The sequence below is a fragment of the Gigantopelta aegis genome, chromosome 14 (assembly GCF_016097555.1).
Source record: "Gigantopelta aegis isolate Gae_Host chromosome 14, Gae_host_genome, whole genome shotgun sequence".
NCBI classification, from domain to species: domain Eukaryota; kingdom Metazoa; phylum Mollusca; class Gastropoda; order Neomphalida; family Peltospiridae; genus Gigantopelta; species Gigantopelta aegis.
Window position 1 is genome coordinate 21,705,653 of NC_054712.1, and position 27,687 is coordinate 21,733,339.

At 37.3% G+C, this 27,687-nt stretch overlaps 1 protein-coding gene across 1 annotated transcript; it reads left to right on the forward strand.

The window, feature by feature from the left end:
* Positions 1-75: 75 nt before the first annotated feature.
* LOC121388661 (probable arginine--tRNA ligase, mitochondrial) lies at positions 76-27,620 on the forward strand. Its single transcript, XM_041520100.1, has 18 exons — positions 76-187; positions 3,530-3,639; positions 4,600-4,687; positions 7,174-7,254; positions 8,034-8,122; positions 9,458-9,597; positions 10,077-10,156; positions 12,298-12,403; positions 14,169-14,242; positions 15,948-16,054; positions 16,915-17,007; positions 18,518-18,578; positions 20,056-20,135; positions 22,556-22,689; positions 23,533-23,710; positions 24,805-24,900; positions 26,976-27,050; positions 27,514-27,620. Exons 1-18 carry the CDS (start codon positions 152-154, stop codon positions 27,596-27,598), a joined length of 1,713 nt encoding a protein of 570 aa, XP_041376034.1. The 5' UTR covers positions 76-151; the 3' UTR covers positions 27,599-27,620.
* Positions 27,621-27,687: the final 67 nt, after the last annotated feature.

Sequence of the window (27,687 nt, forward strand, 5' to 3'; positions counted from 1 at the left end):
TTACAAACCACAAAAACCAATCGTCAATATACTGGTGCCGTTGTTAAGATTACGCAATATTTTTAACACATTCAAAGATGGCGGCCTCCAGAGAGAAAACGTGAAAAAACATTTGTCTGCAAGAATTTTCATATATATTCCGTATATTAAAATGGCAACTTATTTTAAAAGAACATCTGTTCACAAGGTGCACTTGAAATGATTTTAAGTTAGGTTTTACTGTTGGATATTTAACAATTCTTATTTTAAATAAACCGTGTTTTGCCTTTTCAGGGATGCAGGCGATTCGTCCACTGGACAATTCGTCCACGGATGATTCGTCCACTGAAAATTCGTCCACTCAGGAACTCGAGACGATTCGTCCACTACACAAAATCAGTTCCGGACGATTATCCACTGGGTTTTTATTTCCCCAGTACATTTCGTCCACGGCCTAAATAATGTATACTACATGTACGAGGGGGCTAAATAAATTATTAGATATATTTTACCCCGTATTTTTTTTTGCTGTGTCATAAATTTACAAAGGTGAAAATAAATGATATTGCATTAGATTACGCTTGGTAGATGTTTTTGTAACAATGCTCTGCAGACATAATTATTTGGTGTTTCTATTTATTCGGTTATTATTTGTTTCTATAATGTACGCCTTTCACGCTACATGTCGTAGGATGTTTTTAGTACAATATGCCCAGTAAAGATAATCTTTAGCCCTTCCCTTTCAACTTGTTTGGTTTCTGTTTGCTTTACCAATTAAGTGTACAGGTGTACTCTATTGTGATATCGTGAAGTAATTAGCAATGCAGGCTCATTACTGCTTAAGCTTGTTTCACCAAGTTGGATCCAGTAGCGTCTAAAACAACACACCTTATTTCAAAGCGGCACCACTAACTACCTGTATGGACGGAATGAATGAATGAATGAATGAATGAATGAATGAATGTTTAACGACACCCCAGCACGAAAAATACATTGGCTATTGGGTGTCAAACTATGGCAATGCAAACAAATAAGGTGATGATCAACATCAATATAAAAATTCAACATTTAAATAAAAACACTGTAAAGAATTGTGCAAAAATACAAATATCACAGATAGATAATGACTTTTACTAAAAATTTCAATGTGTGCTGTATTGGCCATTCTCAAAGAGAATGTTACACCCCTGCACCACGGTGAGGTTACAGCACGCTCAGGGGTGTATGGACGGAGGGGTAATAAATTCTTCCGACGCGGAGGCTTGCATTACCTATTTACCACATCGTGTACGAGCGAGTGGACGAATCTCCGTATGATAATGAATACAAACAGTTAATAAAACTGGATAGTAATGTTGAATTCTAACTCTATTTTACTTTTTCTGGTTATAGTATACCACACAATAATGTTAAGAAACGATTACAATGTCAAAGAAATAACTATTAATATGTTTGAAAAAAATGCAGTCGAGTGGACGAATTGTCCGAGGTGAGTGGACGAATCATCCGTGGACGAATCGTCTGTGGACAAATTGTCCAGTGGACGAACCGTCTGGAAAGCCCTTTTCAGGCTTTTGTGTTTTCAATGGTCTCTTATTTTCGCCGATATGCATGGCCTACCTTCAGGACAGTGTTTCTGCAACAAAGAAATTTTTGGGTATGGTGCTATGGAATTGAATACAACCACAGTCAACAGAGGGTATAGGGAGCCTCTCCCCAAAAGAAAATGGGTTATGTTTAGGTTCAGGGTTAAGAAAATCAGGGTCAAACTGGGGCGAACTGCCTTGGGGGAAAAACGTCATGGATTCAAAAAATCATACAGTAATGATAAGAGTAATTCATTTTGTCAAAAGGTTAAAATAAAAAATAAAATCTGCAAAAATATTTGGGTATCATACCGGGTATTGCGCCATACTTGTTTTACCCTCTGGCAGAAACCATACCTGAAAACATTCTGAATGCCAATAATATATATTTTTTTATATTATATAACATTATGGTATGCAGTTTAAACCAATTTGTGGTCATTACTTCAAATTTAAATAATCTAACAAAAATAAATAAATTGATATGTTATAAAGTGATTATAACATTATAATTACCATACAAACTTTCCGCTTTCATATGATTTCCTCAATTCTGATTAGATGACGTCAAAGAAAAACTAAATGTTATCCTTCAATAAACCTCAGAAAATATCGCCACCTGGGATGTCATTATGTAAAACAGGTCATGGAAAGGATGCTACAAGCTGATTTATGTGTATTTTAACTAAATATGGTGTGTCCGGGTGCTTGTGCCTACATCAGGGCTTCTAGATTATGGTAGATCCACTCCCATGGCTAGTGATATTCAATGTTGGGCTAGTAAATAACTACTATTCCAATGCCCAATGGCAAGTGAAAAACAAGTTGTCAAATGCTGAATTTAAGTTTATTTTGTAAATATGAATAACATGCCTCCACCCCCAGATCTTAGTGTTTTTAATCTATCTCCCTCTTTGGGTAACATACAATGTATCCATTACTACTATTAGTGAAATCGTATCAAGTAAAGTAGGGCTAGTAAATTTTTAATCGTGCCTAGTAAATTTTTTAAATCACTGATCCCATGGCTAGTGGATTTTGTAAAAATTCTAGAAGCCCTGCATACATTTTAGAAGAGGGTGGGGGGCTAAACTCTGGCTAGCGAAATTTGTGAGGGGTTAAGATATGCTTCCCTGTAAAAGTATTGGAAAAAAAAAGAAAACATTTATTTGATCAAGGGAAGGGTTCAACTGCCGTAACGCACCCTTTGCACAAGCTCCTGTCTTTGTAATTATATAAAATCTGTTTGTCATTTTTAAAATGAATTTGCCGATGTACAACTGTCACAAACTGCATAAAATTGCATAACAGTGATCGAAGGATTTTAAACTAAATACCTCAGAAAATGACGTTATATGGGATGTCATTACGTAAAGCAGATCATGGGAAGAACGTTAGAAACTGATTTATGAATTATGTGTAGTTTTAACTAAATAAGTTGTGCTGTTTGTAATTATAAGAATTGTTTGTCATTTTTAGTGAATTTATCGATATATAACAGTCACAAATTTAGTATAAAATTGCTTCACTATGCTATGCGATTTTATACTTCCATAAATTCGAAACAAATTACGAACAATTCTTATATAACTTTTAGTGTTTTCCTTAGAAATGTGGCAAGGCATGGTTTACTTTTTTTCATTAAAGAAAAATTAACAATAAAAATAAATTGTAATTACTTATTTTAATAAGTGAATGTCAAACTATATAAAATGTATTTCATTAATTAATAATAAATTCTTTGAGTGTTTTATAACTTAAGCAATTTTATAATTATTTATTGAAAACAGACTGTTTAATCTCAGGGCAGCATGGCACTGATTAAGGCAAGATGCACCAGACTACTGAGGCATGGTGCCAAATCATGCTAAAAAAAGCTGGGGAAAACACCTACATGTAACTTTATTCAGTTTTGTTCACCAGTATCAAGAAACATAATTCATTACAGCGTTGTTTGTTTTCAGATCATACAATCATTAATTCGCCTTGGTCAGCTTGGATTTAAGGATGGAAGAAAACTTGAAGACAGTTTAGTCAGTCTTATCAGAGTCAGAGAAGCCTCCAAAATGTTCAAGTAATTATCTAGCCATTTATACTGACCACTATTTTAAGTGGCAGATCTAAAGGGGGCCTGGGGGGGGGGGGGGGGGGCCTGAGCCCCCCCCCCCCCCCCCCCCCTACATTTTGTGACAGTTGTATTTTTATTGTGGTTTGTTTTTTGGGTTTTTTTTTAACATTGGAGAATCTGAGGAATCCCTTCAGGAGCATTTGTAACCTTAAGCCACATGTCATTGGCCCCCTCCCAAATGGATTTTCTGGATCTACCCCTGATTTGTGTTCCAGTGAGGACAAATGAATGAATGAATGTTTAACGACACCCCAGCACGAAAAACACATCGGCTATTGGGTGTCAAACCATGGTAAATGTAAACACAATATGATGATCAACATCAATATAAAAATGCAACAGTTAAATTAAAACACAGGGTAAAGAACTGTGCAACAAATACAAATACCACAGATAGATACAGACTTTTACTCAATTTGTGCTGTATTGGCCATTCTCAAAGAGAATGTTACACCCCTGGGCCTGCACCACGGTGAGGTTACAGCACGTGCAAGGGCAGTGAGGACAAGGATATTTGAGGTTTAAAAGTAAATCTTACATGTATGTTCACTTGATAATTAAGGCTTGAGGTTATCAGGAATGTGATACATATTTACAAATAAAAGCTGAAATAATCTTTAAAAAGCTGAAAACTGACCTTGGTGGTGCCGTGGTTAAGCCATTGGAGATGTATACAGCTGGTAGGTACTGGGTTCACAGCCCAGAACTGGCTCCCACCCAGAGCAAGTTTTCATGACTCAATAATAATAATAATAATAATAATAAATTCTTTATTTAGTGAGGGTAACACATTTAGCGAGTTATATGTTAATTCATCGGTTCCCTTTTCATGCAAGTGGACTGTAGGCTGGTAAATATGACTTTTGAAGTGAGTGGATGATTTATTTCAATATAAATATATTACAGAGCGTCAGAGCGGCAGTTGGAGTTGCGAGCAGACAGCCTGTCAACCCTTGTGGGTGAAGGCTGGAAAGAGTCTGTTGTAAATGATAAGGTTAGTCATGAAGGGAAACGTTTGTCAACACATGGGGAAAATTCCATTTGTTTTTAAGTGTTCATCAATTTTAAAACTTACCTTGCCTTTGAATTGGATGTCAAGACACAATGTATTTCATTTGCATTAAAAAGACAAAAATATTGGAATATTATAAATATTAATTAAAAAAATTAAATCTATAGGGAACGCCTTTTTTCATACCATGGAATTTACTACAAGTTATTTATTTCTGAACCGATTGTTTCTAAATTGCACACAAAAAAATAGTTTTTTTTTATTTTTTATTTGCAAACACTTTTACATTTCTTCTTACATAAAATCAAGCTGAAATTATTTACTAAAATTGTTTTTTTAGGAGAATGGGACAGACTATAGATAATCTTTATAATAAAAGATAATTAAATTTTCATTATATTCATTACAATATAATGTAATACCATTGGTCCAGCCGTAGCAATGGGAGTTTGTTTATTTCTCAATGAATGTCAAAATTACGTCATCATGGAACGTCATACCTGATATTGGTAATTTGTCTTACTGAGTGCTATTGTCTTAACCAAAAATATAATTCAAAATAAAATATGAACTTTTAATGTTATAATTAATAAGTATGTTTCAAATTTAATTATTAGTATTGTCTGTTATTTCTTTTACGTTCATCTGGGTATGAACAAACAAATCATTCACAAACTTATTTGAGAACAGCTTCCCCGATTCACACAGTTTGTGGATAAAATTTTTTGTTCATATCCCGATGAATGTAATAGATATAACAAACAATCCTTAAATACATTTGTATACTAATCTGGTAGTGTGATAAACAGTAAAAATGTTGTTTTTTGTTTTTTAACACCACCAAGTGGTACATTTAAAAAAAAAAAAATTAATCATCGGCTGTTGGATGTGAAACAATCAGTAATTTTGTGATAAACAGTATGTCATTTCCCTTTATAAAAAACGTTTGCTTTGTTTCACGACACCACTAGAGCACATTGATTTATTAATAATCGTCTGTTGGATGTCAAACATTTGGTAATTTTGACATATAGTTTTAGAAATCTAGCTGCTACATTTTTTCATTATTAGCAAGGGATCTTTTACATGCACATCCGACAGACAGGATAGCACATACCACCATAGTCCTTGATATACTAGTCATGGTGCACTGGCTAGAACGAGAAATAGTCTGATTGGCCCACTGATGGGGATTGATCCTAGCCCGACCACATATCAAATGAGCACTCTACCACTGGGCTACACCCTACCCCCTATCCTTTTATATGGCCTACCAGTCTCAATTTTTATTCATAGCTGAAACAGTGCAGCATATATACAGATATCCAAGAACTGTGTCAGTTTGATATGAAAATAAAGTGGATGAGCTGGAAACAGAGTAATAATAAAATAAATTAATAATCATAAAATTGAACAAATATTTCCATAATTTTTGTTAGTATTACAGGCATTGAAATAAGTCGAGAACGCTCATTCAAGTTACCACACATCAAGAAAGTTGAAAACTGTACTTCGTTCACCACACAGCCAGTGCACCTTGACTGGCATATCTAAGGCAGTGGTTTGTGCTATCCTGTCTGTGGTATGGTGCATATAAAAGATCCCTTGCTACATGTACTAATGGGAAAATATAGTGGGTTTCATCCTTAAGACTATGTGAAATTACCAAATGTTTGATATTCAATAGGCGATGATTAATAAATCAATGTGCTCTAGTGGTGTCGTTGAACAAAACAAACTTTGTTCACCACAAAATCTTGTTAAACTAAAACTACATGTACACGACTTGAGTTTTGATCTGTTGATTATTATTTAGATACGCATACGGTACCAGTGCAGTGGGAACAGTCACATGAATAAATAGTAAAGTACAATGTATCTGTGTGTCTTAAGAAGTAATTATTATATAGTATTAATAATGGAAATATAAATGTATCGTAACCTATGAGTTACCAGGTCTGTATTTTGTGATAACCTGTACATGGGTTTCCAGACACATTGACCGGCCTCGGTGGCGTCGTGGTAGGCCATCGGTCTACAGGCTGGTAGGTACTGGGTTCGGATCCCAGTCGAGGCATGGGATTTTTAATCCAGATAAAGACTCCAAACCCTGAGTGAGTGCTCCGCAAGGCTCAATGGGTAGGTATAAACCACTTGTACTGACCAGTGATCCATAACTGGTTCAACAAAGGCCATGGTTTGTGCTATCCTGCCTGTGGGAAGCGCAAATAAAAGATCCCTTGCTGCTAATCGGAAGAGTAGCACATGTAGTGGCGACAGCGGGTTTCCTCTCAAAATCTGTGTGGTCCTTAACCATATGTCTGACACCATATAACCGTAAATAAAATGTTTTGAGTGCGTCGTTAAATAAAACATTTCTTTCTTTCTTTCCAGACATATTGCATGATTTGATGCCTGTTTTACTATGTTCCAACCTCATCTTGCATTAAATGGTGTTTTTTTTTTAGGTTAACCTCAGTGATACAGAAAATGTCTATCTTGATAAAGACTTTATTCGTGTCCAGTTGGATAATCGTGAATTTAGCCAGGTATATTTTTCAGTAATATTTAGTATATAATACATATAAAACAATATTAAGGGTCATGTAAAGAACATAAACATCTACCATCAAAATTTAACTTTGAATTGTTATATTCATTAGATTTATTTTTTGGCTTCGTGACTATTAATTTACTAGTGATATTCCGAACATTTTAGAGTTCTAGCTATAGATAAATATATAAAAATTATTATAATATTTTACTTCTTTCTGAATTAGAAGAGGGAAGTAAGATAATAAATTTAAAATTTGGTCTGTTTGTCATTTCCAAAAACCTTTAGCATGGATAATGTACACAAGAATTATATCCTCATAGATATAAGTGTACAATGTCATGTATTAGCATTTATGAAACAAGATAAGTTTAAAAAATTAAACTGAATGTTTAATTAAAGGCATATTGTCACAGACCACTGACCTATTTAATGGTCTAACAAAGTATTACCTGAACAAAATAATTTGATTTGTCCCTAAATGAACTTTATTCAACCACCTTCATAACCACCATACTCCATTTATTAATGATATTTTGTAAAAATAATTGAATTATGGCAATGGTCCATAGTTCAAAAACTAAAATTGCCGAGAGGGTTGACATGGATTTTACTCCATCATGGTTCAGTTAAGTTGATGTGATAGCTAGATTTGGTTTCCAACAATTAATGTAATTTTTATTTATTATCCAATTTTAAAGAAATAAGGTCCTTAAATCCGTGACAGTACCGGTATGCCTTTAATTGTTTTGCTCAATTATTACATTTTTGTAGCACATTTTGAAAAATATCCAGCAGGCAGGACCAAGTTATGGATATGAGAGACTTGAATCATCACCAGAAACGGTGCTCGTTGAATACAGGTATATAATATATGACCTCACCTTAATCATTGATTGACTGATCACCAGCCGGCCTTGGTGGCCCAGTGGTTACCATATTTCCCATGTATTATGCACACTTTTTTTTCAGAAAATACAGGTTAAAAATAGGAGTGCACACTATACATAACAATAGAAAAAACCTATCTTTTGAAAATGTCCAGCGATCACCCATAAAAAAATTGCCGATCGGTAGTTTATAGTAATTTACACGTTATTAACAGTGTTTATTACAGCGAAACGCCAAAACCCTCTTAAAAATCGCTTTTCACTTGTGTTGGTTGTAATAAATGCAAAATAAATCTACAAAAGTATCCATACCTCGCCAAAGAGTGCCATTTCCACCAAACCGGAAATATGCCACACTACTATAAATTTAGAAACCTCACGCATTCACGTTAGCTACAAGAACCCGTTTGTTTTCATTTATGCATGTGTGAGTCTGTGACATGTAAGTACGCAAGTACTAGCCTAAGTTTAATGTGACATGTAGGTCTATGTACTCAAGTACCTAACTTAAGTTTTGTTTCTTGAATATACCGCTGCTTTCACTTTTCATTAATTTTGGTGACGGGGAAATCTTGCAATCACCGTCGATTTTGTGGTTTAAAAAAAACGGTGTGCATTATATTGTGGTTCATATGTTTTTTTCTTGGAATAAACGTTCAAAGTGGGGGGTGCGCATTATACACCGGTGCGCATAATACATGGAAAAAAATGGTAAGCCATTGGACTACAGGCTGGTAGGTACAGGGTTCGCAGTCTGGTACCAGCTCCCACCAGACTGAGTTTTAATGACTCAGTGGGTAGGTGTAAGGCCACTACACCCTCTTCTCTCTCACTAACCACTAACAACTAACCTACATTGTACTGTCCTGAGCAGATAGCTGATCCAAACAAAAATTGCAAGCTTATTAAATAGCTGGTAACTACATGTACCTTGCAACACGGTTGTACAAGCATACAGTAATACAACTAACATACTGTCCTAGACAGACAGCCCAGATAGCTGAGGTGTGTGTACAGGACAGCGTACTTGAACCTTAATTGGATGTAAGCACGTAAATAAGTTGAAATGAAAATGAAATGAATGACTGATCACTTCACAAAACCAGTGTACACAATCATCTTGTACCATACCCAAAACCTTCAAATGCTTTCATCATGATGCTGTTCTACCTATTTTTTCTTTTAAAAAAACCCCCAAACCCCCCCCCCCCCCAAAAAAAACCCTCCAACAACAACAAATTCACGATAACAGATTAACACAATGATGATGCGTTTCACATTAAACCGACACGATTGTTATTTTTACAGTTCTCCAAACATTGCCAAACCCTTTCATGCAGGCCATCTACGGTCGACCATCATTGGTAATGTTATTGCCAATCTGTACGAAGCTCTGGGACATAACGTGATCCGCTTGAATTTTCTTGGTGATTGGGGAACACAGTTTGGTAAGTACTCACAGATGGAAAGACAGGTTTATTTGGCCTCTTGTAGGTGCAGGATCTAGCTCAGTTGGTAGAGCGCTCGCGTTAGGTGCTTGTATCATAGGATTGAGCCGCCTCGGGGGGACCCATTTTCTGATTGTTTTTTGTTTTCCTGTCCCAAGCAGTGTCCAATAACAGGTATGTCAAACACCATGGTATGTGCTGTTCTGTCTGTCAGAAAATGTATATAAAATGCTATTCATGGAAAACATTTACTGGGTTTCCTCTAAAATTATTTGTCAGAATTATTAAATGTTTGCTATCCAATAACTGATGATTAATAAATCAGCGTGTGCTAGTGGTGTAGTTAAACAAAAAAAAAAAACCTTTTGGTCACTTATTTTTGAAACTAGTATACATGTAGCTGTAAACTCTTTATTATTTCAGTTTGAAGTTTTATATTGCACATCTTCATGTTTTATTGCCGTCATTGTTTTCCCCAGGGCTTTTGGCAGCTGGATTTAAGAAGTACGGTCAGTTTAAAAAGCTGGAAGAAAGGGATCCAATGTTACACTTGTTTGAGGTGATTTTTTGGTCACAACTATATGAAAAAGTTAAAAGTGTGTTTTGTTTAATGATCAGTGATTTATTAATCATCAGCTGTATGGATGTCAAACATTTGGTAATTTTGACAGATAGTCTTAAGAGTGGAAACCCACTAGATTTTTTCACTAGTTGCAAGGGATCTTTTATAATGCACTATCCCATAAACAGGATATCACATACCACGGCCTATGATATACCAGTTGTGGTGCTCTAGTTGAAATAATAAATAGCCCAAAGGACCCCACTGATGGGGATCTATCCTAGAATGAACCGTGCATCAAGTGAGCACTTTATCACTGGGCTGCGTCCTGTCCCCACCTTTGTCCCACGACTAACATATCAAAGGCTATGGTATGTGCTGTCCTGTCTGTGGGAAAGTGCAAATAAATATCCCTTGCTACTCGTGATTTCCTCTGAAGAGGGGCGGGGCGTAGCCCAGTGGTATTTCTCGCTATTTCTCGCTCCAGCCAGTGCACCACGACTGGTATATCAAAGGCCATGGTATGTGTTATTCTGTCTGTGGATGGTGCATATAAAAGATCCCTTGCTGCTAATCGAAAAAGAGTAGCCCGTGAAGTGGTGGCAGCGGGTTTCCTCTCAATATCTGTGTAGTCCTTAACCATATACTGGCCTCGGTGGCGTCATGGCAGGCCATCGGTCTACAGGCTGGTAAGTACTGGGTTCGGATCCCAGTCGAGGCATGGGATTTTTAATCCAGATACCGACTCCAAACCCTGAGTGAGTGCTCCGCAAGGCTCAGTGGGTAGGTGTAAACCACTTGCACCGACCAGTGGTCCATAACTGGTTCAACAAAGGCCATGGTTTGTGCTATTCTGCCTGTGGGAAGCGCAAATAAAAGATCCCTTGCTGCTAATCGGAAGAGTAGCCCATGTAGTGGCAACAGCGGGTTTCCTCTCAAAATCTGTGTGGTCCTTAACCATATGTCTGACGCCATATAACCGTAAATAAAATGTGTTGAGTGCATCGTTAAATAAAACATTTCTTTCTTTTCCTTAACCATACGTCTGACGCCATATTACCGTAAATAAAATGTGTTGAGTGCATCGTTAAATAAAACATTTCCTTCCTTCCTTCCTCTGAAGACTATGAGTGACGATTACCAAATGTTTATATCCAATTTGGTGATTAATAAATCGGTGTACTCTAGTGGTTTCATTAAACAAAGCAAACGTTAACTTTTCTTCTATTAACATGCCACATATTCTCCTGACTTGTTTGCATTGATGTAGCTTATTGGTAAAGTGCTGACCATTGATGGACTCAGGGTTTTTTTCCTGTTCAATCAGTTCCCCATGACTGGTACATCAAAAGCTTTGGTATGTACTGTCCTGTGGAAAAAATATACAAAAGATCCCTTGCTGCTTTTTGGTAGGAATATGTTGTAGCTGGAACTTTCGTTCTCTCAACCTAACATAGAAGTAACCATATTGGTTCACATATAAAAGGCACCTTTTTGATGTTTATTATGCCTGTTGTTTGTATACAATGCAGGATATCACATACCACGGCCCTGTGGTAAAGTGCTTGCTTGGTGGCGTGGTCGGTCTGGGATCAGTCACCATTGGTGGGTCCATTGGGATATTTCTCATTCCAGCCAGTGCAACACGACTGGTATATCAAAGTCCATGGCCTGTCTGTGTGATGGTGTATATAAAAGATCCCTTGCTACTAATTGAAAAATGTAGCAGGTTTCCTTTGTAAAATGTGTTGAATGCGTCGTTAAATAAAAACATTTCCTTTGTAAAACTGTATTCCAGAATGACCAAATGTTTGACATCCAATAGCCGATGATTAATAAATCATTGTGCTCTAGTGGTGTCGTTAAACAAAACAGACTTTAACTTTTCATAATGCTAATTCAGTTTTTAGGTTTTCATTCCAGGAATTTTCATGAATTGTGTGTAATAATATTTAAAAAACAAAAAACAAGGTGAGAATAATTTTAATTAAGACTTCGGTAAAAGTATTATAGAATAGAGAGTTATAATTGCAGCAGCTGCTATAATGGTGTTAATTAACTTTTAATTAGTACTTAAGCAAAAGTATTATATAATAGATAGGTGAGATTGCAGCTTTAATGATGTTAATTAACTGCAGGTGTATGTGCGAATCAACCAGGATGTGTCTGCAGAGGATGAATCAGATATGAGAAAAAAAGCAACGTATGCCGAGGGTCTTGAGTTATTCAGGAAGCTTGAACAAGGTAAATTGAAACTATAGCAAAAATTGTGGTGGGACGTAGTCCAGTGGTAAAGCGTTCAATTGATATGCGGTCACTTTGGGATCTATCCCAGTTGGTGGGGCCCATTGGGATATTTCTCATTCCAGCCACCATGACTGGTTTATTAAAGGCCATAGTATATGCTATCCTGTCTGTGGGATGGTGCATACATGTATAAATGATGATAAATAATCATGTGCTCTTGTGGTGTTGTTAAACAAAACAAAACTATAGTAGAAATTCAAGATGATCCACAAAAAATGACAGCAACATATTAGTTAAAAAACATTTGTCCATTGGATTTAAATGTTGGCATAGTGATTTAAATGTTGCCCTCAGTTGATGATTTAAATGTTGCCTTGGTGATTTAAATGTTGCCCTCAGTTAATGATTTAAATATTGCCTTGGTGATAAGTGACTATCAAAACCACCTGAAACTACCAATAAAGTTGAAGTTATAAACTAAATTTATTATCTAACTCGACAAACAGTAGATATAATTTCATAAACTGCTCCCCCCCCCCCCCCCCAAATTCTTTTTTTAAATTATTATTTTGTTTAATTAAAAGAAACATTCACCTTTTGAACTACTAGGGGTGACTATTGCAGTTTACTGGCCTCGGTGGCATCGTGGTTAGGCCATCGGTCAACAGGCTGGTAGGTACTGGGTTTGGATCCCAGTCGAGGCATGGGATTTTTAATCCAGATACCGACTCCAAACCCTGAGTGAGTGCTCCGCAAGGCTCAATGGGTAGGTGTAAACCACTTGCACCAACCAGTGATCCATAACTGGTTCAACAAAGGCCATGGTTTGTGCTATCCTGCCTGTGGGAAGTGCAAATAAAATACCCTTGCTGCTAATTGGAAAGAATAGCCCATAAAGTGGTGACAGTGGGTTTCCTCTCAAAATCTGTGTGGTCCTTAAACCATATGTCTGACGCCATATAAACGTAAAATAAAATGTGTTGAGTGCGTTGTTAAATAAAACATTTCTTTCTTTCTTTCTATTGCAGTTAGTTTTACTATTGCAATAGTATTGCGATAGTTAAAATACTATTGTGATAGTATCGTAATAGTGATAGTACTGTTGCAATAGTATTGCTATAGTATTGTGAATACTTAAATCGCTTGATAACAGGAATATGAATAGGTATTTTGCAAAACTATTTACCTCAGTTTTCCAATATGTATTTATGTGTGTGTGTGTGTGTTTGTCTGTGTGAGTGTGCATGCATGCATACATGTGTATGTATGTTTGTGTTGGTATGTATGTCTGTGTTTGTACTTAGTTATTTGCAATAATGTCACTAGGTAGTGAAATCAAGTGTTGGTCGCACACTGTCGAAACTATCGATAGCTGAGCAAACAATTGCGATAGTTATCAATAGTTGAATTAACTATCAATGCATTGCTATCGAGTCACTGCCTATTGCAACATATCAATAGTTTGATGTATTGTTACACTACTAAGTTTGACAATCATTACACCAATTCCCCAGGTATTCTAACCAGTGCACCACAACTGGTATATCAAAGACCGTGGTATGTACTACCCTGTATGAGGGATGGTGCATATAAATGATCCCATGCTGCTAATTGGAAAGAGTAGCTCATGAAGTGGTGACAATGGGTATCCTCTCAATATCTGTGTGGTCCATAACCATATGTCTGATGCCATATAACCATAAATAAAATGTGTTGAGTGCGTCGTTAAATAAAACACTTCCTTCCTTTCTTTTTTCCCCAGGTGATCCTGAGATAGTGTCTTTGTGGAAAACATTCCGGAAAATCACCATGGAAGAAAACAACAAAATGTATGAGGTGGGTACAAGTACTTTAAGGCAGGGATGGTACACGAACTTGGAAAGATGATTGCTACATCATGATTTTATAATTTTCATCTTGTCTCCCCCACCGACAAGGGGTGGGATGTAGCCCAGTGGTAAAGCGCTTGCTTGATGTGCGGTCGGTTTTGGATCGATCCCGGATCGATCCCTGTCGGTGGGCCCATTTGGCTATTTTTCGTTCCAGCCAGTGCTCCACAACTGGTGTAACAAAGGCCGTGGTATGTTCTATCCTGTCTGTGGGATGGTGCATATAAAAGATCCCTTGCTGCTAATCGAAAAGAGTAGCTCACAAAGTGGCAATAGAGGGTTTCCTCTCTCAATATCTGTGTGGTCCTTAACCATATGTCTGACGCCATATAACAGTAAATAAAATGTGTTGAGTGCGTTGTTAAATAGAACATTTCCTTCCTTCCCCCACCAACAATAAACTGCCCCTTACATACTAGAAAAATGGAATTAATTTTCTGACAGTATTATAGTGTCTACCATTTAGAATTACGTCATGTGTGTTTTTCCTTAGGTCTGCTTCTCAGAAACTATGAGTGTTGCTTGGCCTAACATACAGTATGAAAAGAGGACCATCACTGGACATACATCTACCAAAGATTTATGTTTTATTTTGCATCATTGTAACAAAAAGATTCTTTGTTGTGGTGAGAGATTAGAAATTAACTAGTCTAGCAATTAATTTGACTCTAGTGGTTAGCACTTTACTGTGAATACACATTTAAAATTTCGAAAACAGTCCAGGGCCCATATTTTCAAAGCAATCTTAGAAATCGTAAAACCATCGTAAGCTATGATGTCACTATGGTGTGTGCTGTAGGTAAGACTATACCAAATAAAATCCCATAGGCGACCATGTTAATGTTTGTGTTTAAAAACACTATATACAATATATCAACCAATCTATGACCCATAAATATCAGTACTACAACCCCTACTTCAAAGTATTAACTGAAGAAAATGGTACCTTTCATGGCTTATTTTTGGTATAATCAGATGTTTTTATAGCACCCCTAGTTTCGCACAAAATGTGAGTACTTTTATTTTTACAAGTACCCCATACATGTTCCAAGCACAAGGCTACTTAACACAGTGGTACTAGATGAAATAAAATTGCATACATTTTTAGCCCAGATGAAACTAATTTTTGGTACAACCAACATACTCACATTTATAACCAATCAAAGGACTTGTGGTGTTAAATTCTCTATCAAAAGTTCGGTGCACCTCAAACTTTGACCCAGCTGGAAGTTATTTGGTTTAGTGCTACCTGTAGTGACATGATGGCCTTCAATGGTTTTATGATTTCATAGCACTAAGGTAGCTTCAAAAATCCCTAGCCAGCAATTTAATTGACTTTAGTGGTTAGCACTTTGCTGTGAATACAGATTTAAAATTAACAGTCCAGCAGTTAATTTAAATTTAGTAATTAGCACTTTGCAGTGAATACAGATTTAAAATTAACAGTCCAGCAATTAATTTGAATTTAGTAATTAGCACTTTGCTGTGAATACAGATTTAAAATTAACAGTCCAGCAATTAATTTGACTTTAGTAATTAGCACTTTGCTGTAAATACAGTTCTAAAATTGACAGTCCAGCAATTAATTTGATGTTGGTTATTAGCACTTTACATAGGTTTTGTTTTACAATATCAAATGTTTTTTTCTCCAGAGATTAGGAATCAAGTTTACAGAGACCCACACAGAGTCCATGTACAATGACAAGGTCAAGGACATAGTAAAACGACTGGAGAAGGAAGGACTTCTGAAATATAATGAGTGAGATTATTACAACTTCCACTTGCAGCAATCGTGCATGTTAAAGTCAGATCAAATTTGAAATTGTTCAAGTAAGAATAAGTAACTTGCAGATGATTATTTCATTCATTTCATTTCAACTTATTTTATATCCAATTAAGGTTCAAGCATGCTGTCCTGGGCACCCACCTCAGTATCTGGGCTGTCTGTCCAGGTCAGTGGGTTAGTTGTTAGTTGGTTAGTGATTAGTGACCCACTGAGCCCTTAAGAACTCGCTCTGGGTTGGAGCCGCTACCGGGCTGCGAATCCTGTACCTACCAGCCTGTAGTCCGATGGCTTAACCACTGCGCCACCGAGGCCAGTTGCAGATGATTAGTTTATTAGTAGAAACTTAAAGGGACGTAATTATGTGGTTGTCTAACCAGGGCCTAATTCACAAAGCTCTTTAAAGCGTGCGCTACATACAGCTTGCTCTGAATATGCATGTAAAACCTGACATTGTATAGCCCTTGCAAGTCTTTTTGCATTGCATTGCAAGATTACGAAGATGCAAAAATTGAGTGAATTAGACCCCTAGATATAACATTTGAAATGACATCAAATAAAGCTGCTATACATTTATTACATACTTTCAATGGTCTTTATACATTAATTTTTGTTGTATATACTTTTTTTCCTAGAAATATAATCCATATGCTATGTTATGCAAGTATTTAAAAAAAAATTATTTATCAAAGATTTATTTTATTTTTTAAAAAAGAAAAAAAAAATGTAATCAGTAGATAAACATAATAATTATATATGTTATGTTATCAATGTTCAGTGAATATCGACAAAGTGTAAATGTCTTACACTTTTTCTTGTCTCAATTCCATATTCAGATCTGGTGTAGGGTACATGGATGTTATGTTTGCTGGAAGACTAGGACCTGCCAAACTCGTCAAGAGTGATGGAACGTCGTTGTATCTATCCAGGTACAGTTTTAAGTTAAACTTCATTCGACCTCTATAAAGTTTTACGGAATGACTTGTGATAGTGAATGCTAACTGAAGACTCATTTGGTCCATAAACATGCAATGGTATCTTTTCACAAGCAACAGCACTAGCAATATAGGGTGTATACTACCAAATCAAATCCCATAGACGACAATAGTAACATATGTGGCTAAAACTCCTACCTGCAACGTATCAACCGACATAAACGCCACGGATATAAATACTACCACCCCTTACACTTAAAGTGAATCAGAAAAAAATGGGGGTCAAGCTGCTCGTTTCTGAGATAACGGGTAGCGTCTATGACTACCCTAGTTTCGCACAAAATTCGAATACTTTTTTTTACAGGTACCCCATACATGTTTCAAGCACAAGGCTACTTGACACATTGGTACTAGATGAAATAAAATTGCACATTTTTTTTACCCAGATGAAACTATTATTTTTTACAACCAACACACTCACATTTATAACCAATCACAGGACTTTTGGTGTTCACTTCTCTATCAAAAGTTGGGTGCACCTCGAACTTTGACCCAGCCGGAAGTTATTTGGTTTAGTACTACCTATCGACAATTAATTGTTTTCTAATCTGAGTCATATTGTTTTGTTTTATAAACATTTATGTGGCTGTAAAAAGATTGTCATTATGCAGTGGTGTCACTTGCAAATGTGTTTATGGTTAAATTATGTAATAGATGATGGAATTGCTTTAGAAAACACAGGAATGACAATGGGTAATAAAGAGATTAACCCACTGACTATGAGGAGTTCAAATTATCTGTCCCTTGTACATTACGGGCCATTCAAATATTACGTAATGCTCGAGGGGACGGGTGGGTGTAGGTCCGAACATTATGTAGTGTTACAGGGGTTGGGTGGGTGTACTGAATGACGTTATGTAATTCTTTTTTTTAATTACTTTTTTTTTTCTTCCATAAATACTCTGTCACGGCAACACTGTTTAACGTAGGTAGTTATTGTTATATGTATACACACAATAAGGATTATAAATCAAAATGAAATGCATATCTGCACTTTTTCAAATAATAACACAGTACGTTACCATTATATTGCATGATTTCTTTATGAATGGCGGGGGATGGAAGGGCTGTCTCCAAGCATTACATAATATTTTAGGGGGTGTATGGTCTAGCATTACAGAGTGTTACTGGGGTGGGGGGAGGGGTAGGGTGTGTAACTTTAACCAAAATAACTTAATATTTGAACAGCCCCTAAATGTTGTAAACTCTTACTGAAGGCTTATGCTTATAACATTAATTCACTTGGGATAGATAAATCATAATACCTTGTAGTTCATTAGCTTTTCTCTAAATAATCATTCAAATTAAAATACATAACATGCTTATAACATTAATTTGCTTGGGACAGATACGTCATAATTCGTTGTAGTTCATTAGTTTTCTCGGAATAATCTTTCATATTAAAGTGTATAAAATATCAATCTCTTTATATTTAATTTTCTAGAGATGTATCGGCAGCTGTTGATCGTTATGAAAGGTTCAAGTTTGATAGGATGCATTATGTGGTAGGTATATGTAAATATATATTTTAATTATGCCTGTTAATCCTTATATAGTTGCAGAACTATAAACATAATTTCTTCTTGGGGAAGGGGAGAATCAGTAAGATATTAATAGTGCCTCACCATTCTAGGGTGTGATCCACTTTCAGAGGAAACCCACTACATTGTTCCATTATTAGCAAAAGATATTTTATATGCACTTTTCCACACATACATGTAGGTCAGTGTTTGGTCTAGATGCATTTTCTGTATGCAACTTCTGAACTGTCAGTCAGGTAAAACTAAGTGTCACAATTACAATATGTTAGACACTTAATAACCACAACATGTTGTAAATACAGGCTCAGGATCTGGCTTGGTTGGTACAGCATTCATCTGAGGTGCTTCGGTTGAAGGATCAAATACCCTCTGTGGACCCATTTTGTGATTGGGTATTATACCATTCAGACCGGTGCCCCAAAACTGATATATCAAAAGCTATAGTATGTGCTGTCCTGTCTTTGGGAAAGTGCATATAAAATGTCCATTGCTGCTAATGGAAACATGTACATGTAGGTGCTTTTCTCTGAAGACTACATGTCGGAATTACCGGGGCCCCATTCCAGAATTGTAGCTAAGGTTAATTGCAGTGACTTAAGATGAGTTTTACAACTGGCACCGTAAACTTTACAGTCATTCCAGAAAACAACCTTACGGTAGTAGTAAGTGCTCATTTAATGATTAATATATTCTTTGCAAAGAAGTGCGAATTAGTTAAATAATAAATTGATTCCCGATTTTTTGGAACATCTTGATGTATTCATTTGTATCGGACATCCATGAAGTAACTTTGTCAGTTTGTGAATTAAGCGAAAATTGCCGAATGCATAAGACATGAGAGTTATCTCCCGTATTTTCGTGTGACGGTCGTATGTCCTAGAATGTTTTTCATGGAACGCCGAGTTTCATAAAAGGTATCTGGTATATATTAGATCTATTTTTACACAACAAGTTAGTATATTTCTTAGAAAATTATCAAATCATCATCTAACTGCCATTTGACATCTATGTCAGTGGCTTACAACTGCCTCGTACCTATTGTAAATTTTCACAGTAATATATGACGATAGTAAGCTATGCGGCGTCGTGGAATGGGCTGGCGATCGTAGACAAAAATTAAGGTCGCGATGGAAGGTATTTATGGCAATAGTAATGCTAAGAGAACTTCGTGGAACAGGGCCCAGATGTTTAACATCCGATTGATATTAATCAATGTGTTCTAGTTGCTGTTGTTAAACAAAACAAACTTTAACTTTTGGTGTGGACATTCCCTTTCCTTTGAACCTCGTTTTAGTTTTCAAGTTAAACAATGGCTGTCTGACATGGATGTTTTTCTGTACTTTACAGTGTTTAATCTGTTATCAGTATTGATGTATGCATAACATGTACATGTAATTTTAAGTCCTTTATCAGTCTTCATTTCACGTGTTTAAACTTCCAGGTCGAAATGGGTCAACGGTCACATTTTGAGCAGCTCATTGGAGTACTCAGACTAATGAAAGAACCGTGGATACTAGAAAGGTATGGAAATTATTTCTTTCAGGAAAATAAGCCAATCCCTTTGTTTAATCAGTGGCTATTGTGACGCTTGATTTAAAAAAAGAGAAGAAACCTGCTGGTGCCTCATAGCAACTCCTTTTGCACTTTTCCAGACAGGATAGCACATACCCTGACTGTTAATATTCCAGTTGTTAGCATTGGTTGGATTGGTAAAACCCAGTGGGTCTGTCAGCTGAGATGTTTTGCACTTGGATTGATCAACTTCTTTATGATTGACTAAATTCCACTCCCTACCTACCTCTTTGGAGGCTTTTGTCTGTTGCTTCCATATGACCAACTATGATACATTCCGTCTCCAGAATATTGGAAAATTCACCATGCTATCCTTACCAGATTTCTTTCAATAGCTCATCAAAAATGGTCATGGTTTTGTTAATTTGAGTTCATAATGTTTGTTTTTTTATTATAAAATTGAAATAGAAATGTTGATAAGATAATAATTATCTCATGTTATAGAAATAGAAGGTGCCGATTCAGCGTAATAGAAGATAATAGAACTGTTGGAACAGGTAAAAACTATGGGTCCCCTAAAAGTGATTTATTCTATAACCTGTTACACCTCAGAAAAGGTCTCTACCACTGGGCTACATTCCAACTCGACCAATATTCAAACATCAAATACTATGTTCTAAAATCTTATATTTCTTAGGAATCAATAAATTGTTTACACTTCTGCTTTTTAAGGAACTTGGTGATGTGCACATTCAGTGTAGTCGTATTGAAGGAATATCCAATATTAGGTCAGGTCAGGTCATAGGGTTTTACGTACACATTCAGAACAAGCTGTTGTAGCGCACGCCTGTCGTGGGCACATGTGCCGGCCTTGGCCGGCTCCTCCGTCCATAACAGGAAAGGTGTGGGGAGGGGAGAGGAGGGACCGCCTGCACTGGCAGGTGCAAGGGAGCACCAGCAGCCGGTAGCAGGCGGGTGGGGGTGGTGGTGGTACTATGGAATTTGAATGGAGCAGTTAAATGCCAAAGAGAAAAGGTGCGCAATTTTGATTGAGGGAATTTGGTGCAATTTTGAACGGTCGGTCGAAAGGTAAATGGCCGAGCTAATATAGGTTTTGATATTAGTGAATCGAGAGTAGCTCGTTAATTTTAGACCTCAACAATGCTGTGGTGTCTCCCTAGGTTGCCCACAGGGCTCTTATAAAGGGCCTGACTGCTTTTGGTCGTGGCATCACCAAGTACCAAGTTATTACCAGCAGCAAGTATTGGGGGTTTGGATGGGGGGAGGCCGATATTCTTTTGTTCAGCTTCCCCCGGGTGCATTGCAATTGTGTACTCTGAACCGGTATTCTTTTGTCCTGTTCCTTATTAGAGTATGTACTGGGCCATTAAATGGGGGCGGACGTATTGTTATCATTAGTCAATGCACCCTGTGTATTGATGCAGTGAGCGTGTAGTCTGTGTGTGAATCCTAGTTTTGTGTTAAGCTTGTACCTATTGTCTTAAGTCAACGGTCATTCATGACTACCCATCCCCCTCCGCCCTTGTATAGCATTGAATATAATGACGGAGGGGGAGTTAAACTAGCCTAGCTATCTAATTTGAAGGGTTAAACCCTTATAGTGTAGGTATTGGTTTAAAAAGCCTAGTGCTTGGCATACTTAACTTTATTACCAATGCAATGAAACGAAACTAACGGTGGCAAGTAGCAATTGTATACATATATGCACCAATCTAGGTACTTAGTTTGAAGAATTTTGATTCCCGCCCCCTAAATATAGGATTTTAGTAGGCTTACTTGGTTTGTCTTCAGGCTGTCTGGATAGTTGGGTATCGGTTTTCCTGCATGTCTTTTCTTCTGGAACCCTAGTTGACTTACCTTAGTTAGCTAGGATGGAATGCATCAGTAATAAAAAAACATGGTGTGGGTGCAAAGACAAATTCGTGCAGTTTATTTACAGTTAGGTGTAGTGGGGTTCTTGATCCGTGATTGGCTGGATTGGACCAATGAGAGTGCTGCAAAAAATAGGCGATAATTAGTGGTGTCTTATCTTGGTTGATTATCTAACGATGTTGATTGGCTGGTTAATTAGCCAATTGGGTTACTGCGACTTCAATCCTGTCTTAGTGAAAAAGATAGAAAAAAAAAAAAAAAAAAAGCCACTCTTTCGCTAATGGAAGTGATATATACCAATTGTCAATATTGAAACATCAAATACTATGTTCTAAAACCTAACATCTATTATGAATCAATAATATGTTTTCAAATTGTGTGCACTTGTGTTTTCAGGGAAGTCAGTGACTTGTGCACATACAGTTTGGTCGTATTGAAGAAATATTCAATATTTAAACATCAAATACTACATGACCTTGTATGTTCTGAAACTTGATATTTGTTATGAATCAAATTGTGTGCACTTGTGTTTTCAGGGAACTCGGCGACGTTCACATACAGTTTGGTCGCATTGAAGGGATGAGCACACGGAAGGGGGAGGTAATCTTCCTGCGAGATATTGTCGATGAAGCCAAATCCAGGATGATCAAAACTCTGAAAGAAAAACAAAGTGTGTGGGATCTTGTCATTTGGATAGCGTTACTAACATTTTCTTTTGAGCTTTTAACACTGTGTATCCATTTCTGACCAGACCCCTCATATTATAATCACAGGCAGATCAAGGTGGGGGGGAGGGGGGGGGGGGGGTAGGACCATGAAGTGGCGACAGAGGGTTTCCTCTCAAAATCTGTGTGGTCCTTAACCATATGTCTGACGCCATATAACCGTAAATAAAGTATGTTGAGTGCGTCGTTAAATAAAACATTTCTTTCTTTCTTTGTGTCCTTTTTATATGTTGCATTCCTGCCTTGAAGGGCGGGATTTAGCTCGGTTGGTTGAGTGCTCGCTTGAGATGCTTGCATCGCAGGATCAAACAGCCTCGGTGGATCTATTCAGCTGATTGGGTTTTTTCTTGTTTCAATCAGTGCACCACAACTGGTCAAAGGCTGTGGTATGTGCTTGCGATATGTGTCTGTAGGAAAGTTCATATAATGAATCCCTTGCTGAATTAGGAAAAATGTAGCAGGTTTCCTCTGATGACAAGTCAGAGTTACCAAATGTTTGACATCCAATAGCCGATGATTAATACATCAATGTGCTCTAGTAGTGTCTTTAAACAAAACAACCTTTAGCATCCCCTCCTTGAATGCTGTAGATTCCCCCTTTAAGTATAGCACACTCTCCCTAGAAAAATCCTGCATCCCCTCTTCTTAGTCACTTTTATTTTAGTAGTCACCTGCTTCAGTCACCTGGCATCTTATGCATGAACCAAGACTGCCAGAAGTCTCGAACAACACAGTGTCATTTAAATTATGCATTACTAAAAATGAAAGCTAACTCTTGTTTTGTTTAGCAACACGAGACGGCATTGAAGTGGAAGAAGTCAGTGACAGGCTAGGAATCAGCTCCATAATCGTACAGGACTTGAAAGATCGACGGATTCGCAACTACAAATTCAGCTGGGACCGAATGCTCAACTTCAAATCAGATTCTGGAGTCTTCCTACAGTATTGCCATGCGAGACTGTGCAGGTATTTACGTTATACAGAATAGAATTTAGTTTTTTTGTAAGAATACCACCCCATGTGATTATTATTATTAGACCCATAAGATTTTTTTCTCATCGCGACTAGTGCGTCATAACTGATTTAGCTCAGATCTGTGAACAGATAGGGCTGACGGGGACAGATAGGGCTGACGGGGACAGATAGGGCTGATGGGGACAGATAAGGCGGACTGGGACAGATATGGCGGACTGGGACAGATAGGGCTGAATGGGACAGATAGGGCTGACTGGGACAGATAGGGCTGACGGGGACAGATAGGCCTGACGGGGACAGATAGGGCTGACGGGGACAGATACGGCGACTGGGACAGATAGGCCTGATGGGGACAGATAGGCCTGATGGGGACAGATAGGGCTGACTGGGACAGACAGGCCTGACGGGGACAGACAGGCCTGACGGGGACAGACAGGCCTGACGGGGACAGACAGGGCTGACTGGGACAGATAGGCCTGACTGGGACAGATAGGCCTGACTGGGACAGATAGGGCTGACTGGGACAGATAGGCCTGACGGGGACAGATAGGGCTGACGGGGGCTGACTGGGACAGACAGGCCTGATGGGGACAGATAGGGCTGACTGGGACAGATAGGCCTGACTGGGACAGATAGGGCTGACGGGGACAGATAGGGCTGACGGGGACAGATAGGGCTGATGGGGACAGATAAGGCGGACTGGGACAGATAGGCCTGACAGGGACAGACAGGGCTGACTGGGACAGACAGGCCTGACTGGGACAGACAGGCCTGACGGGGACAGACAGGCCTGACGGGGACAGACAGGCCTGACTGGGACAGACAGGGCTGACGGGGACAGACAGGGCTGACGGGGACAGACAGGCCTGACGGGGACAAATAAGGCTGACTGGGGCAGACAGGGCTGACTGGGGCAGACAGGGCTGACGGGGACAGACAGGGCTGACGGGGACAGACAGGGCTGACTGGGACAGACAGGGCTGACTGGGACAGACAGGGCTGATGGGACAGACAGGGCTGATGGGACAGATAGAGCTGACTGGGGCAGACAGATCTCATACTTCAGTTTACTATTTCTGTTGTAGCATGCAGAGAACTTGTGGAGTGGATCTTCAGGACGGTGCAGCTGTTGATAGTCTGGTTGAAGAAGAGGCACAGCAGTTAGTTCTACACATGGCCAGGTAACATATTTCAATAAACCGAGTTGTTTTGCCGCTTAATGTTTTACATGTTTTAAATACCGGGCACATACCAGTGGTGTGCAAAGTAGTAAAGATTAATCCTTTAATAAAAAAAGGGGACATTATACATTGTTGTTTTAAAAAGTATTTTTCCAATGGGGATTGCATATGCATCCATTGTACACACACACACATGCACAACACACACACACACACACACATGCACAACACACACACACACATGCACAACACACACAACACATGCACACAACACGCACACACAAAACAAAACAAAATAAGAAAATATGACAAAACTATATATTTTCAATAGGCCATCCTTGCATATTGTTGGCTTTGTTGTCACTTGATGCCTACTATTTTTGTAATGGGCTGGTAGGTCAGTTGGTATTTTATTTTTCAAATATTGTGTTGAGAAGATTTTTTTACAAAGGTGGATAGATTAAATTAAAAATAAAGGGTGTGTGAAAGAAAGTGCTTGAGGACAATTACAGCAATATGTAGCGATATGTTTTTAAGTTGAGGACATATACAGCAATATGTAGTGATATGTTTTTAAGTTGAGGACAATTACAGCAATATGTAGTGATATGTTTTTAAGTTGAGGACATATACAGCAATATGTAGTGATATGTTTTTAAGTTGAGGACATTACAGCAATATGTAGCGATATGTTTTTAAGTTGGGGACAGTTACAGCAATATTTGGCGATATGTTTTTAAGTTGAGGACATATACAGCAATATGTAGCGATATGTTTTTAAGTTGAGGACAGTTACAGCAATATGTAGCGATATGTTTTTAAGTTGAGGACATATACAGCAATATGTAGCGATATGTTTTTAAGTTGAGGACAATTACAGCAATATGTAGCGATATGTTTTTAAGTTGAGGACAGTTACAGCAATATGTAGCGATATGTTTTTAAGTTGAGGACAATTACAGCAATATGTAGCGATAGTTTTTTAATTTGAGGACATATACAGCAATATATAGCGATAGTTTTTAATTTGAGGACAGTTACAGCAATATATAGCGATATGTTTTTAATTTGAGGACATATACAGCAATATATAGCGATAGTTTTTTAATTTGAGGACAGTTACAGCAATATATAGCGATAGTTTTTTAATTTGAGGACATATACAGCAATATATAGTGATATATTTTTAATTTGAGGACAGTTACAGCAATATATAGCAATATGTTTTTAATTTGAGGACATATACAGCAATATATAGTGATATGTTTTTAATTTGAGAACAGTTACAGCAATATGTAGCGATATGTTTTTAATTTGAGGACAGTTACAGCAATATATAGCGATATGTTTTTAATTTGAGGACAGTTACAGCAATATATAGCGATATGTTTTTAATTTGAGAACAGTTACAGCAATATGTAGCGATATGTTTTCAAGTTGAGGACAGTTACAGCAATATGTAGCGATATGTTTTTAATTTGAGGACAGTTACAGCAATATATAGCGATATGTTTTTAATTTGAGGACAGTTACAGCAATATATAGCGATATGTTTTTAATTTGAGAACAGTTACAGCAATATGTAGCGATATGTTTTCAAGTTGAGGACAGTTACAGCAATATATAGCGATATGTTTTTAATTTGAGAACAGTTACAGCAATATGTAGCGATATGTTTTCAAGTTGAGGACAGTTACAGCAATATGTAGCGATATATTTTCAAGTTGAGGACAGTTACAGCAATATGTAGCGATATGTTTTTAAGTTGAGGACATATACAGCAATATGTAGCGATATGTTTTCAAGTTGAGGACAGTTACAGCAATATGTAGCGATATGTTTTCAAGTTGAGGACAGTTACAGCAATATGTAGTGATATATTTTCAAGTTGAGGACAGTTACAGCAATATGTAGCGATATGTTTTCAAGTTGAGGACAGTTACAGCAATATGTAGCGATATATTTTCAAGTTGAGGACAATTACAGCAATATGTAGTGATGTATTTTTAAGTTGAGGACAATTACAACAATAAAAAGTGATATATTTTCAAAGTGGTTTAATAAATATTTTTTAGATATCCAGACGTGGTCCAGAAAGCCTGGGTAAACTTGGAGCCATGTTATATTGTTCAGTACTTGTTCCGATTAGCGTGAGTAAATGACAAAGAACATTTTCTTTAGATTATGTTTATATACATGTACATCTGCATTGTGATAATAAATGGAGTATAATATAAGTCTTCACTTTAGCCCAGTTCATGAATTATGTTGTGTTAACAGTTTCTAACGGTCATTCAGGTACTATTTTTTTAAAAATAAAAAATTAAACAATATTTATTGATGTTGGGATTGTCCAAAAGACGATGTTTATATTAAGGTCTCTCCCTACATTTGACAATTACAAATTTTACATGGCAGACAACAAGTAGGGCCTACATGTAGACAGATAAACAAGAAGTGAAGATTAAATTGAGGGGAGATGGAAGACAAATTAAATCAAATGATGCAATATCTCTTCTAAATGCTTTAAATAAATTAAGTGTTTAAAAAAAATAAAAGTTCTTTTAAGACTTAAAAAACACCAAAATTTGTCAGTGTTTCATTACTTTTCAGACATTTGACGAATGTGGCTTACAGCCATCTACCAGTAAAAGGACAGCACTCTGATGTAGCACAGGTAGGACAGTCAGATTTATAGCTTTCTTGGTGTATAATATATGGGGCTCAATGGGTAGGTGTACGGCCACTACACCCTCTTCTCTCTCACTAACCGCCAACCAACTAACA

Coding starts and splice junctions, on each gene's coding strand:
- LOC121388661 (XM_041520100.1), top strand. CDS start 152: ATGGCAACTTATTTTAAAAGAACATCTGTTCACAAG. Junction 8,123..9,457: donor ACGGTGCTCGTTGAATACAG/GTATATAATATA, acceptor TTATTTTTACAG/TTCTCCAAACATTGCCAAAC. Junction 22,690..23,532: donor AACTCTGAAAGAAAAACAAA/GTGTGTGGGATC, acceptor TGTTTTGTTTAG/CAACACGAGACGGCATTGAA.